Source organism: Simochromis diagramma, unplaced genomic scaffold, assembly GCF_900408965.1.
Source record: "Simochromis diagramma unplaced genomic scaffold, fSimDia1.1 OVJJ01000334.1, whole genome shotgun sequence".
Lineage (NCBI taxonomy): Eukaryota > Metazoa > Chordata > Actinopteri > Cichliformes > Cichlidae > Simochromis > Simochromis diagramma.
In genome coordinates, this window is record NW_024386764.1 from 6527505 (window position 1) to 6542318 (window position 14814).

Consider the following 14814-nt stretch of genomic DNA (forward strand, 5'->3'; position numbering starts at 1 on the left):
CAAACAGCTACCTAAAGACTCAATAACTGTGATCAGTCTATTTAATAATATATAGACATCTAGACACGAAAATTCAGTATTTCTAAAAGTCAAAGTCCAAAAATGTTCCCCCAGTATTGTATTAGTACTTTTAGGGATTATTGTTTGTCTGTTTTTTTGGTTTTTGATTATGAGTCTCTGAGGATTTGAGCTGGTTTAAAGTGCGCAGCTCGAATATGTAGCAGCAGCGCCCTCAGCAGCTCGCGCTCTGACACGACAAGAGCCCGTTTGACGTAACCAGAACCTCCAAAGATGGCGGCGTTGGTAGGTGAGTGATGTTTTGACTGAAACTATACGCTTTTCTGTAGTCGTTGGTGTCTTTTTATACTCATGCTGCTCTGAGGATTTTAAAAATGAGCCCAGGGGAGTGAACTGCGCAGCGACTTGGCTGCGTTTGACGGCCGGTTTGTAACTTTTAAGGAAAGCGCCGCTGACCTTGCTCTGTCTGTGTTAGCATAACGGCTAGCCATGTTAGCGTGCAGCAGTCACATTAAACAGGTATTAAAACAGGCTTTGACAAATGTCGTGTTTAAACCACCCAGACTACTGTTATTTTAGTTTACTAACGACTGCATCCATACTGGATTAAAGCTGGTGCCTCCCAGTGCAAGACGACAGGTTCGAAGTGCTGATCATGGAACCAAACTTGGTGTAAAAACTTTACAATTTTAGGATTGTCACCCGAGTTTGCGATCACCACAGCTTGAGAAGCACAAGTTAAAGACTTTTTGAAACGAGGCAGAAATTTTGTACTTTTCGGCTTTGATTTGATATGTTACAGACAGCAAGAAAACTAATACCTTTCTATTCCTAGATCCCCCCCCCCTCCCAACCATAAGGTTATAATAACATTTAAGTGTTACACTTTATTTCTGGTGGATTGTCAACAACTGGGTGCTGACATTACTTTTAGTGAACAGATGTTGCAGTGTAGTTTGGCATGCAGAGAAAGTGTTTTTCGTGTGCAGACATGGTGCTGCTCCTATAGCTTGCAAAAATCCTTCTTTGCATAGTTTGAACAAAGGCCCCATTTATACACCTCTAGCTCTTGCACTCTCTCTAGTTGTTAAAGTTTCTTCACCTTGTGTAATAATGCGTTCTGTATTTATTTTGCAGCACCTCGCCTGGCCATATTTGGCTCTTTTTCAACAAGGTAAGAACCTTCTAATCTGGTTCCTTGTATTGAAACCGATGCTAATGTCCTTGTCCTGCTTACAGCTGTTACAGCATCACACTTCATAAGAGGTTCTCTTTATACTTGTGTACAAATGCATTCTGTATGCGGTCATCTTAAAAACAAATAACAAAAGGTAGTCACACATATAGAGTAGACCCGATTTTACTTCTCAACATTCTGAATTTGTTATTGGAGAAAATAACAAGATGAAGCAACCTCCAGAAAAAAACAAAGACTGAAACATTTGCTGTTAGGTTTTATTCCTCCACACTGGCAAGCAGCAGCAGCAGCCAGCCTGCGAGTTAATCCTTTAAAGCACCTCCAGGTTTTGAAGGCTCAGGCAAAATTGCCATCGCATCGCCCTCAAAGAAATCCCCCCCATCTGTCCGTCACCCGGTACCATCAAATGATGATAGCATTTCAAATGCTGTCTTTTTGTGAAGCTGAGAGCTTTTGTGGTGCATTATTTTATTGTTAGGAGTGGCTTTAACATTTAACATCCCGCTATGTCTAACTGTTACTTCTGTCCCCGCAGGCCCATTTCAGTTTTTGCTCTTCAGCACAAGAGCCTGCACAGCACTGCTAAAAAAGATAACAACAGCACAAGGTGAGTTTATGAGAGAGATTCTGTGGTAACAGATACATTCAAACTAATGCACATGGTAAAACTCTACTCTCTCTCATTCCCTCCTCCTGCTGCTGCAGCGTGGTGCCAGCTAGAGAGAAAAGCACGGCGGTGGCTGCAGCCAAACCGACGGCTGCAGCCAGCAGCAAGGGCGAGTATGTGATCACCAAGCTGGACGACCTGGTTAACTGGGCTCGCAGGGTGAGTAGATGAGAAACCGTGAGCTGTGTTAACATGCTCATGAGTATGTGCGCTGTGTTTTCATTACATGCCAAATGGAGAACAAAGCAGTCTGATATAAAGTACACATCTAGAAATAAAACCAAGTTCTCTGTCAGCATGTGATGTGACCCCACCATCACCTGAAGAACGTTGTAAATGTGACACTGTAACTGGGGTATTATGGATCTTAACCCCCTGGGGTCGACTACTTCTGATTTTCTCTTTATATTTCACCTTTTAAAAACTATTGAGCTTGTCTTGTTTGATATCATTCGTCTCAGTACAACCTCGCTTTTCTCTGTTCAGTTATTTTCTTATTTTCAGTGACCTTATTGTTTTGCCACACAAAATCAAACAAATGACTAGAATACTACACACTAACCATTCACTCCAAACACACTCAAAACTCACTATCGATATTGCTCTTGCTTTCTGCCGTCACTCCCCAAACTTTCCCCTCTTTCTAAGCAACCGAATGCCACGTGTTGTCATATAATTTATCTTGGTTGACGTGGTGCATTTTCCCACCAATAGGAAAGGGGTGTCCTTCTTGTTTCTTTTTTTTTTTTTTTTTTTTTTTTTTTTTTTTGGTCTTTGTTCGAGGGCTGTCCTTTTTTCTTGATGCAACATCTGTTACAACAGTATTCAGGAGAAAGTATGGTGCAAGTTGTTTATCATAACTCTGTTGTTTTTCTTCTGGCTTATCAACAGAGTTTAAAAACTAGTATACAGTTTGAAGTCCAGGCTTTCAAAACGAGTTGAAACAGAGACTCAGCGAGGCTGCATCTTGCTGCTACGTCATCTTAAATCAGTTACGTGATTTAGACACTACAGCGTGACTACAGGGGGTTAAAGGGCCAAAAGTAACTTGCAGACTTGTTGCTGTCACGTTAACATAATGCACATACAGAGCTAAGTACAGATTGAGACAGTAAACGTCCTCAAAACCTTGATAACCCTGTGAACGTTGCGGCCTATTGCCCAGAAACTGCACAAACGATGACTGCTGTTTCCTCCTCAGAGCTCTCTGTGGCCCATGACCTTTGGCCTGGCTTGCTGTGCGGTGGAAATGATGCACATGGCGGCTCCCCGTTACGACATGGACCGTTTTGGAGTCGTATTCAGAGCCAGTCCCCGGCAGGCAGATGTCATGATCGTGGCAGGAACGTTGACCAATAAGATGGCTCCAGCCCTGCGCAAGGTGAGAAAAGGGCCTCCACTAATCATCATCATCACTTTCACCTAACTGTAGTTTAACTGATTAGCTAAAGTGTGAGGTTTGACTTGGGTTTGGGAATTGAAGGAGAAACAAAAAATGTGTTTTCACTCACAGCTTGTAGACATAGTCAGTGCTGTCTGTCTGCAGGATAGCTGAGCAAACGCTGGCTGGATTATGAGCAGCCTGCCGGTGGATTGAGTGACTGGCATGAAGCCGCCTCCAGCTGAATCTACAGATTAGACTTAGTTAGACATTATATAAGAGTGTCTGAACCGCTTCTTCTTCCCAACAGGTGTATGACCAGATGCCTGAGCCCAGATATGTCATTTCCATGGGAAGGTAAGTCCTGAAGAGATCTCCTCTAATCTTTTTATTCCAACCACTGATCCACTGATCAAGTCGTTCCTTTTTTTTTTTTTTTTGGGGGGGGGGGCAGTTAAAGAAATATTAGGCTTCTGTGATAAAGAGACAGGATCAAAGTGCTGAAGCTGCTCGTTCCAACCTATGAAATTTTGAGTTGCAACTTATTCACTTTTGATTTAACGATAAACGATGTTTAGAAGCTGGTGTGTGCACCCATCTTTTCAGTCTTACAAAGACAAATAATCTGGCACGTTTGTAATTTTTACTCTTGCACACTCTTAAATTGTGATGTCGTAGAGTCAGACCCTCACTGCAACACTAGCAGGCTGAGGTGGGTGGGGGGAAAAAAGATTTGAGGATCCCGACACCTTCGGATCATCACAATGAGCTTTTTAATGATCAGCTCTGCTAGGAATGAGAGAAGAAGCATAAAAGCAGCTGTCTTAGCAGATGTTTTATTTTAATTGCAAAGAAAGAGGCAAAAAAGGTGCAGCAAAATCAGAGTAAAGGAAGTCAAAAGACTAACAAAGCACTAAAGAACTGAAGAAGTGATTGAAAAGAAATAAAATTAACCACCTAACAACACTTTGTCAACCAGGTAAAACTAAGCCTGTCCCAGGTAGTGAAATGAGTGCTTCGTGTAAGTACAAACACTAATTACAACAACAGGATTATCGCTATAATCAAAGGAGAGAGATGATTTTAAGATGTTCGCGTGCTTAAATCTCTGCTTCATGTAAATAAAGCAAACATGAGTGTGGTGGAAAAGCTGGAGTGGGCTTGTCTCCACTCAGTGTTCTGAGGCTCAGCCAATCACACAATCAGAGATTGCAGAGGAAAAGGTCGAGCACAATCAAAGCAACGCTGGGTTTTAGGACACAACACATCCGTGTCATTAGGAACCCATAATTTAGCTGAACGTGAAACTCGGCAGTGTCTTTATTACTGCTGTGACGTTGACGTGAAATGTTGCTGCTGTGGTGTCACGTTTAAAGAGAGCTGATTGGATTTTTTCTTTTCTTTTCCAGCTGTGCTAACGGAGGAGGCTACTACCACTATTCTTACGCTGTCGTCAGAGGCTGTGACCGAATCGTACCGGTGGACATTTATGTTCCAGGTAGAGTTTATTACAGAGAAAGGATAAAATTTGCACGTTTTCTTATTAATGAAAGTGGAAAATGTAGTCTAGACACCCAGTTAGTGGAGAGATATTTGTGGATTGCCATTTCTGTAGTCTGGTTATTAAGAATTACCAAATTAAGGGTTTCTGCTACCATATTGCAAGCCTCTTCAATCTGTGACCTTTTCCATTTTCATATATTTTCTGCTGGAGTGGAGCTGAACTGGCAATCAGTTAGATTTGAGCCAATAAACCAAGTCAACCTTTATGAAAACGCCTGTAGGCCTTCAGTGGCTGACCTCACTCGTGCTTCTGCTGCTGAATGATAGATTAAGATTTTGCAAAGAGATGTTGTTCTCACATTTGTTGGTGTGTTCAGTCTGTGGTCTTGTGTTCCCCATCCACACTAGTCCAGATCAACATCTTTTTCATAGTAATAATTTATAAACACGGGAGTCTGCTGGCTGGGGAAGGGGAGAGAAGCACTCGTTACTTGATCTGTAGCTGCAGTATGAAAACTAGTAATTGTGTCATCAGCAGTAATCAAATATAGATCGTTTGATTGTTTTAAATAGGAGATGACTGCGCAGTGCTAATGTCATTGTGCAGTAATGTGGCCTCGTGTTTCTGTTGAAACATGCATTATCAGTACCTTTGCCTTGCAGGTTGCCCGCCCACTGCAGAGGCTCTTCTCTACGGGACTTTACAGCTGCAGAAGAAAATCAAGCGTGAGAAGAAATTAAAGATCTGGTACAGGAAGTGAACAATCTGTATATGTGTGTGCGTCTGTTTGTAAACACTGTATTCTGGTTGCATTTGGAGCGCTGCTCCTCCTCAATGTAGAGCTGCAGGAACGAACTTCATTAAAGTCTTTGTTGTAATTTACAGACGGCACACGCTGCGTATTTAAATTACAGCTTTAAATTGAATTCACGTCTTCAAGTAGTCATCAGAAAAACTGTATCAGTCATTCATGAAAATAGAATATGAGTGGCATATTTCAGAATCTTAAGTGTTATTTTCAATAAACTGAGCTTACGTGAAGTCCCGTGCCAGCTGTTGTCATTTCTGATGCTGTGAACGCCAGAGCCGAGTCTCGGCCACCAGGGGGCTCCTGTGATCGCCAGCCCTGACCTTCACTGGTGTTTGTGGATGCTCTGCAGTGGTTGGAATCAAAATGCACTTTTATTGTGTGCTGATTGTTTCGCTCTGAGTTTGGTCTTTTAAAACACACACAAAGGAGTAAAAAGGTTAGTGTATGTTTGCATGTACTGCTAAAATGGAATAGGCTGACATTAACGCTAGAGCACTAATTTGCAGTTTTGTAACACTATCACTAATATCAGGTATATTTGAACCCTTATAACCCTTTTAACCCTTATGTGCATTAAATATTTTAATGTATATATTAAAATACATGTCTAGCTGAATTACTCTTATTTTATTTTGCCTCTACAACATCTCATAAACTGAAGAAAGGTAACCTATAAAATGGCTCTAAAGCTAAAACAAAGAGAATTACGTGGGTGAAAATCGCCTATCATAGGTGTCCTAAATTTTTCCTAAAAATTCAAACATGAATTCACTTTATGGTTATCTACCGTGCAGCCATGACAGCCAAGTGTGAGTCACAATATAACCTGAAATGCATGTTTTTAAACTCTGGGAGGAAACCCAACAACCTGGTTGTTGAGACCGCTCTACCACTGTGCAGTCAAAACACAAGTTTGCAGAGATTCTTTACTGTGACTTCAGGATCTTTGTTTTATGTTCTTCTGTTAATCTGATTGTTTCAATTCCACAAAAGTAAAATAAAACAGGTTACATGTTTATGAGCAGTGGGTTTGTGTGTGTGTGTGTGTGTGTGTGTATATCTATATAATGTATACCAAAATAATGAAGCTCAATAAAAGGCAGCAGGATGCTAGAGGAATCGACCATTTAAAAACATTTCTGCAGGTTGTGTTGTTTAGTCTCACTGAGCTGAAACACGTTGTAGTCCACAGGTTCATCTGATATTTAGTTATTAAGTCATCAAAAGTTACAGCAGCACAAAACAAAACTAAGATTTCAGGAAGCTCTGAAATAAATATCCTCAACAGTTGAATTGCTATACTAGCCTTGATATATTACAGGGGGTGATCATGTGTAAAGCTCTAGAGCAGTTTACTTATTTTGCTGCCAGGGAGCCAGACTTTTTGTCATTTTTAAAGTGGTCTTGAGCAATAGCTCTCCAAAGGTTTCCAAAGGTCTTTTAAAGATTTTCTTTGGACTTTGGCTTTTTTATTCATCTCCAGTTCAGTCCTTGTAGACAACTCTTTTGAGGAATGTTTTTTGTTATCGATTAAGCCTCTTAACACTGACCTATGAATCATTCAAACATAAAAAAGGCACCTAACTCGAGGGATGAACCCACATTGTGTCTAAACAAAACAGCAAAGAAATGATTTTAAATTAAATTGTGTTTTTGTAAGGTGACCTTGAGGGTCTGAAAGGCGCCTATAAATAAAATGTATTATTATTATTACTAAATCTTGAAACACCTATCCTACAGATTTTGCATAAATGCATAGACTCAATTAGATGTTGGATGGCTGGAAACTTTCATCAACTAAATGAGGAGAAGACTGAAGTTCTTGTTTGTGCTCCTAAAAATTTTGTTATGGAAAACTTGGGTCCACTTGCTACATTTGCAAACCGTCTATCAGGAGCCTTGGTGTTAGTATTGACTCAGCTCTGACTTTGGATGCCCATGTAAAATCTCTGGTTCGCTCCTGTTTTTATCACTTGAGAAACATTGCTATGCTGAGTCCCATTGTATCGCGCTCCGAATTAGAAATTGTCATTCATGCATTTGTTTCATCTCGTCTGGACTATTGTAATTCTTTGTTTACTTGTTTATGTAAAGCCTCTTTGGAGAGTCTGCAAGTTGTTCAGAACGCTGCTGCAAAGCTTCTGACCAAGTCCTCCAAGTTTTCCCATGTCACACCCCTGCTGATTCAGCTGCACTGGCTCCCCGTTAAATTCAGAATCCAGTTTAAGGTTTTGACCTTGACTTTCAGGGCTCTGCATGGACGAGCACCAACATATATAAGTGAACTTTTACATCCATACATTCCCAGCAGGTCCCTGAGGTCATGTGACCAGGGCTTGCTTGCTGTCCAACACACGAGGCTGAAAACAAAAGGCGACAAAGCTTTTGTAACTGTGGCCCCCAGATTGTGGAACTCTCTCCCCTTGAGCCTGAGATCTGTGGACTCAGTGGTCGCTTTTAAAAAAACAGCTAAAAACTCATCTTTTTAAACTTGCTTTTGGTTGATTTTGATTTTTAGGTTTTAGCTTCTGTGAAGCACTTTGTGATTTTTATCTTGAAAGGTGCTATATAAATAAAGTTTTACTTACTTACTTACTTGAATATTTTGAGGAAACTGGACGAGTGGAAAATGAAAGAAGTGACGGGCCGAAAAAACAGCATCTGAAAGTCATCTTCTTAAGAAATGGGGTAAAAAATCCAGAAAAGACCTGACACAAGAGCTGAGGGATGCATCTGGACCTTCAGTTGATCCAGCTACTGTTCGATCAAGTCTCTTCAGAAATGGTCTCAGTGGGAGGGTGGCTGTCAGGAAGCTGTTTTTAAGGAAGGGAAAAGGGAGAAAAGGCTGACACCTGCCGAGTTACACAAGAGTGAAGATCAGTGTCAACACGGCTGATGGAGTGATTAATGTACATTTCAAATATCTGGTTCAATTCCTTCTCACTGCGAGAGGTTAGTTTGGACAGGGTTTTAACCATTTTTATTTTGAATGCAATACCATCTGAAAAGTATCTGATTAGCTACAGCTTCAGTTTTCAGCATGCCAAAGATCCCAAACACACTGCCAATGCAATAAAAGCATGCCTGGATAGAAAAATGCATGAAGAACCCAATCAGTCATGGATTGGCTTAAACCTAACCCTAGCCTGGACCTCATCGTTACTGAAGCATTGTTGGATCATCTTGACAGAGAACAGAACTACAAGCCGCTAACATCCAGAGAAGAGCTTTGAATGTCCTTTGGACTATGGCACATATTTCCCATTTTCCAAACAAAATATAAAGAAAGAAGAGGTGGCTCAAGACTTTTGCACAGCATTGTACCACAAATGCATGCATGTAACTAGCATTTGTTTGCTCCCCTTTAACTACTGGCAACTATAATAAGCAGATTTACAGATTTGCATGTGCACTGATTCATTTCTTATATATCACTTAAGTTTCAGTCCTCATGTGTAGTTTGTGCCCTCTTGGGTGTAAGGTCTGGTTTTTTTGCTTCTTCATTTTGCACACGAGCACACTTGCAAAAATACGAGTCCTGATTCAGATCTGCCAGCTGCTGTAGTTTCCCACCTGACTGCCGCTTGGTGTTGCATCATCACATCCGTCTAATGATTAATGAGTCTGCGCCAGGTGGTAACTTATTTCCACGTGTTCAGATAACGTGCACCGTTATCTGAGACCATAAATGAAAACATAGTGTGCAGTGTACTCTGTGGTAACCTCGATGAACTTTTTGACAGCTGATGCCTTGTTTTAAACGATTGTCTTTCATTATGTAGATGAAAGACAATCGCGCAGTTATTAGAAATATCTCACTTTTAAGCAGGTGATTTTTATGGGATTGTCATTGTTTCAGTCTTTTTGCCTTTTCTTGTGAACATGCATGATATTCAACAACGGGTCGTGTTATTGCTTACATGTTGTTAGTGTCTGGTTGGACTCCTTTTTTGCTTGCAGAACTGCTTTTATTCTTCGTGGCATAGATTAAACAAGGTCCTGGAAACATCCCTCAGAGATTCTGGTCCATAATGACAAACCAGCATCGCACGGGTGCTGCAGGTGAATCTCGTGTTCTACCACATCCCAAAGGTGCTCTGTTTATTGATATCTGGTGACTGTGGAAGCCACTTGATTACAGTGAACTTATGTTCAAGAAAGCAGTTTGAGATGATCTGAGTTTGTGACACGGTGTGTTATCTTACTGCAAGCAGCCATCAGACGATTAGTACACTGTGCTAACTGACACAGTCAGCAACAATACTCAGGCAGGCTGTGGTTAAACAATGCTAAGTTGGTACTATGGTGCCCAAAGCGTGCCAAGAACATATCCCCCTCACACCAAAACACCACCGGCAGGCTGAACTGTGGATACGAGGCAAGATGGATTCATGGTTTCATGGACCGTTTACACCAGGGTCTCACCCTACCATCCAAAAGTCTCAGAGGTGGTCTTGCATATCTTAGTTCGTAACTCATGGTTACTTGATTTACTTGATTTACTGTTGTCTTCCTATCAGCTCAAAGCAGTCTGACCTTTCTCCTCTGAGCGCTCACTTCAACAAGGCAACCATAGAGATGGCTGCGTGGGGAAAATCTCAGCAGTTCCTGAAACACTCTGAAACGTTCAGTCACCTTTCTCCCTCATTCTGATGCTCAGTTTGAACTTCAGCATGTTGTCTTGACCATGTCTATATGTCTAAGTGCACCAGAGCAGCTGCCATGTCAGTAGTGATTAGATATCAGCATTAACGAGCAAGTGACCAGGTGTTCCTAACAAAGTGGCCAATGAGCGCATACATACAGTATAACTTCTGAAATACTACTGGAAACTTTTGCACCGATTTGGCATTATAAAGACAGATTTCACATAAATATAAGTTTACAGACTTTTCATGGTGGACACTTTTGTGAAACTCATTACAAAGCATGTCTTTGAACATGCAGTGATATATTCGCTGGTCTGAAACTGGGCTACGCATGGTGTGAGATGCTGTGTGATTAAAGACCTGAAACAGGTGAGTCTCAGTGGGGTGTAAATGCAACTCTGCTGTTGTCTCACGTTTGTTACAGAAATATATTTGTAGCTAGGTGATTGTGCAGACCCCCAAAACTGGAGCTAAAAACTACGCTGTGCTCCAGAAGTCGTTTGAAATGTTATATTAAAACCAACCAGGGAGACAAACTCATGACAAAGTAATTACAAGGATGTGTAAAGGAGTGGAGTTGGATGGAGTTTATTGAATATATATATATGGCAGAGGTCAGAGGAAAAGGCACTTTAGAGAAAAAAAAAAAAAAATGCTACACTGGTGTCTTTATACTTTATTCTTTTACAACAGTGGGAGTGATCATCTTGCGGAAGGAATAGTATTTGCATTCACTGGGTGGTTCAATGTCCATGGTGGTGGTGCTAATCTTCTCCTTCTTGAAGCCTGCTTCGACCAGATGAGGCACCTGGGTCTCCTGGAAATCATTAACGGGAGGGGAGAGAGACGGTCAGCGTGAGGAGTCTCACGGCGTTATCGGCCTCTATAGAACGCTCCTGTTTATCATTAACCTTCCAGAGATTGCCTCAACCAATCCAGGTGCTGTGCTACACTGACGAATTAATCGAGTCCTAGACTCACAGGCCTGAGACGTGTTTATGAGTGGACCAACCGGTTCAATCTTCAGCTGATGTGCATTTAAAATTAAAATCACATTTTATGAATCAATAATTTATCATTTGTAAATCGTGTTGAAATTACACACATCTGTTTTTTTATGTGCTCGTCCTCCTTTTGCAACATAGCGCTTGCAGATACTTTGACAGCAACAACGTTCCCGGTTCTGCACTGCTCGTTTTAAGCATTTAATGCATTAGAAACTCATAAGCAACGCAATTACATCTCATTAAATGTCAGTATGTCTATTAGCAACTGCACCAACCTCAAACATTTTCTCAATGTTGTCGTATTTAGTCTTGAGCAGCTCGCCCCAGGAGGTCAGGTTGCAGTAGGTGAGGACGCCACCGGGTTTCAGCAGCCTGTGAGCATGACCCTATAGAAGACACACACAAAAAAAAAAAAAAACCCTCAGCCCTTCCTTGTGTGTAAGCATACAAGGCTATATGACCAAAGGCCTCTCCACACTACAGATGAACTGATCTCTTCAAACATAGGTCATTCAAATTGTTCTACTTTCTTTACTTTATTCCTTGTGTGTAACTTACTGTAAGTATTTACAAGTACACACAGGTAGGTTCAACTACCTACCTTGATGAAATCAAACTGGTGAGTGTGCCACGTCTCCTCTGACAGAGGGTATGTGTCATACAGGATACCTGAGAGAGGAGGACAGTGTGTTAGCAGCAGGTCAATCACACTTTTTAATGCATTTTTATCCTTTAACAAAAACAAAATATAACTCTTAAATATGAAAACAGCTTAAGCTTCATCTGTCTCACCATCATAGTGGTTATCTGGCAGAGTGGGGACAACATTTTCCCAGAGGCCCTTCAGAGGGACGACCTGCAGCAACATTAATCAGCATGTAAGTCCAGGAACAGTAAAATTTACTATAAGCTAGTCCTGCATGCAGGTAGATCAGCTGATGTCTTAGTGTCCTATCGATTCATCAGACCTACTGACCTTGTGTGGCTGAACCTTTGCCCAGTTCTCCAGGCGGGCAAAGACTCCATCGTTGCACTCGATGATCCAGTGCTCCTCAATGGGGAAAGACTCGAGTTTGGTGGCAGCGATGGCCATGCCGAAACCAATCTCCAGCACCCGACCGCCTACCCAAACATTCAAAACAGAAACAAAAGATGTTGCTAAAGATTCGGCGGCATGAGTATCAAAGTATTTCTGCACAACTGCACAGATGTGCTGTCAAAATGTCTTTTCCAGCTAAGCTAGGTTAGGGGGAGGCCATTATCATATTACCGTTTTTCTTACATGTGGTATCTTTACAGGACACGTCTGTGATAATTCTAGTACTGGAGCTGATTTTCATGATAACACTCAGACTTGTGGCTGAACAGAAAGGCCAAAGGGTTTAATTTCCTTTCAGAGTGGAATATAAATAGATGTGGGCTGAAGCCTTTTAGTTATTGCCTGACCCTTTCATAGGAGATTTTTTTTTTTGTATTTTTGAAGATCTATCAGAGGAGCTGAGTGTTATTTTCACACTTTTCAATGTATTCATTTTTGTGTAGTCCCAGAACAATGTGTGCAGATGAGGTAAAAATATCTAAAAAATATTAATAAAACTTAGTGAAAGTGAATGAAAAGTATCTGGGCTGTGCAAAATAACATTTTTACTTGTATTGACAGGTGAAAACATAAGAAGCGCTACTGTTCCACGTACAGGTAAAGCCATTTTGTAAAACAAGTGGTAAAGTTACAGTGTAAATGTAAAACGACCCCAGTCTAACAACGCTGTGCAATGTGCAGTGGAAGTCACACTGATTAAAGCATGCATTCATTAGAAGAACAATTTGAATCACCTAAACAAATAATAACACTTTCAAGTGTGAGAAAGTTGTGCAATTTTGCAAAATTCTGCAGACTGCTGTGTGCACATGCTGTCTGTGAGGTCATGTGGATCAGTCTATTTTCACATATAGCTAAAAGCGGATGACCCCCCCCAGACTGATTTCTTGGCTCTGTCCCTGGAGTGAAGTAACAGCTGTTGTAGTACTCACCAGTACTGACCACACTGCCACATGTGCTCACAAGATCAGTAACCGTAAATGAAGAGAAAAGCTCTAATATGTGTGAAAACTCCATTCAAACTAAATAACATGTATGTATAGTTGAAAAATAATATCAACATACATTTTCCCCTGTTTGGTTTTCTCCTACGTGATGTCATGATTTTTCATTCATCTGACCACAGTTTGTTTTCATATAGTATCCTTTGGATGGCATCTAAGTGTTTACAAATAGTACGTGTGTGCCTGCTGCGCCGACTCCATACGGTGCCTTCTGACTCCATTATCGGACAAACCGCATGACGCAGAGTACAGTGTCCGACAAAGGACAAGCCACTTCATACAAGTAACCGCTTTTACCTTTTGAGGCAGCAACAGTGGCCAGGGAGTGCATATACGGCGTCTCCCAGCGCTCCATTACAGGCTTTCCCATGATCTCCAGGTGCGTGTCGGCTTCATTGTAGCCCGCGCTAGCGTCGTGCCAGGTGGCCTTGCAGTCCTCTCCCTTTGAGAATATGGGCTGAGCAGAGGTGGTCATTTTGTTTTGATGCAGTTCGGCTCTGGTGAACGGTTTGACAGACCGGGTCTCCACACAGAAGGAGGGGAAGGCGGGAGGTCGCGGTTTATATCTGGGTTAAAGTGCTGACTCGACGGGAGTTTGAGAGTTTGGAGTGCGCGCACACAAGAGCTCCCAAGATCCTCTGACAACAAGATGTTTCACTCACTGGGAAATAAACCTAAGGCCTGGGGGCCAGAATCGGTCCAACAGGGACTCCCTTTGGCCACCGGCTTTGGAAACTGCAAATGAGGACATATATTTTGGACTTCTGTTTTTTTCTTATAACGTTTACAGCTTTTTCTGCTGGTCAAGATCCACCTAGGGGTGTCCAACTCCAGGCCTCCAGGGCCGGTGTCCTGCAGGTTTTAGATCTCACCCTGGGTCTACACCTGAATCATTACCAGGCCTCTGCAGAACTGCAAGACATGTTGAGGAGGTAATTTAGCCATTTGAATCAGCTGTGTTGGATCAAGGACACATCTAAAAACTGCAGAACACTTGCCCTCGAGGCCTGCAGTTGGGGACACCTGCACCAGGGTATCCATACCACACCAAAGTAATTAAGTCATAGATAAACAAATGATAGAGATATTTTTTGTTTTTCTTTATCATTTTAGAAATGCATGTTTTTCACAGTGGATCCAAAATGGAAAAAATAGCACTTTATCTTCAAATTAAGAAAACCCTTCTGTTTTACAATTACAGTCAGGACCAAGGGTGTCCAACTCGAGGGCCGGTGTCCTGCAGGTTTTAGATGTCACCCTGGGTCAACACACCTGAATCAAATGGTTAGTTTATTACCAGGCCTCTGTAGAACGCCAAGACATGTTGAGGAGGTTATTTGGCCATTTAAATCAGCTCTGTTGGATCAAGGATACATGAAAAACCTGCAGGACACCGGCCTTTGAGGCCTTGAGTTGGACATCCTGGTCTAGACAATAAGCTAGCAGAAATTTTTCTGTAATTTGACACATGAATTT

At 41.6% G+C, this 14814-nt stretch overlaps 2 protein-coding genes across 2 annotated transcripts; one reads left to right on the forward strand and one right to left on the reverse strand.

Annotated features, from left to right (window-relative positions):
* Positions 1-291: 291 nt before the first annotated feature.
* ndufs7 (NADH:ubiquinone oxidoreductase core subunit S7) lies at positions 292-5809 on the forward strand. The gene is made up of 8 exons (XM_040033710.1): positions 292-307; positions 1156-1192; positions 1752-1823; positions 1922-2042; positions 3085-3264; positions 3575-3621; positions 4674-4762; positions 5431-5809. Exons 1-8 carry the CDS (start codon positions 292-294, stop codon positions 5526-5528), a joined length of 660 nt encoding a protein of 219 aa, XP_039889644.1. The 3' UTR covers positions 5529-5809.
* Positions 5810-10800: 4991 nt separating this feature from the next.
* gamt (guanidinoacetate N-methyltransferase) lies at positions 10801-14148 on the reverse strand. The gene is made up of 6 exons (XM_040033702.1): positions 13636-14148; positions 12212-12357; positions 12028-12091; positions 11837-11904; positions 11511-11621; positions 10801-11045 (listed from the first exon to the last, which is right to left on the reverse strand). The coding sequence occupies exons 1-6, from the start codon at positions 13811-13813 to the stop codon at positions 10905-10907; spliced, it is 708 nt and encodes a 235-aa protein (XP_039889636.1). The 5' UTR covers positions 13814-14148; the 3' UTR covers positions 10801-10904.
* Between the last annotated feature and the right edge of the window lie 666 nt (positions 14149-14814).

Bases quoted from the DNA above. Each gene is read 5' to 3' on its own strand.
- ndufs7 (XM_040033710.1), top strand. The intron at 1,193-1,751 runs GTAAGAACCTTC...CTGTCCCCGCAG, and splicing joins TTTGGCTCTTTTTCAACAAG to GCCCATTTCAGTTTTTGCTC. The intron at 4,763-5,430 runs GTAGAGTTTATT...TTTGCCTTGCAG, and splicing joins GGTGGACATTTATGTTCCAG to GTTGCCCGCCCACTGCAGAG.
- gamt (XM_040033702.1), bottom strand. From the start codon at position 13,813: ATGACCACCTCTGCTCAGCCCATATTCTCAAAGGGAGAGGACTGCAAG. The intron at 11,622-11,836 runs GTAGGTAGTTGA...TGTCTTCTATAG, and splicing joins ACCAGTTTGATTTCATCAAG to GGTCATGCTCACAGGCTGCT. The intron at 11,046-11,510 runs GTTGGTGCAGTT...AATGATTTCCAG, and splicing joins ACATTGAGAAAATGTTTGAG to GAGACCCAGGTGCCTCATCT.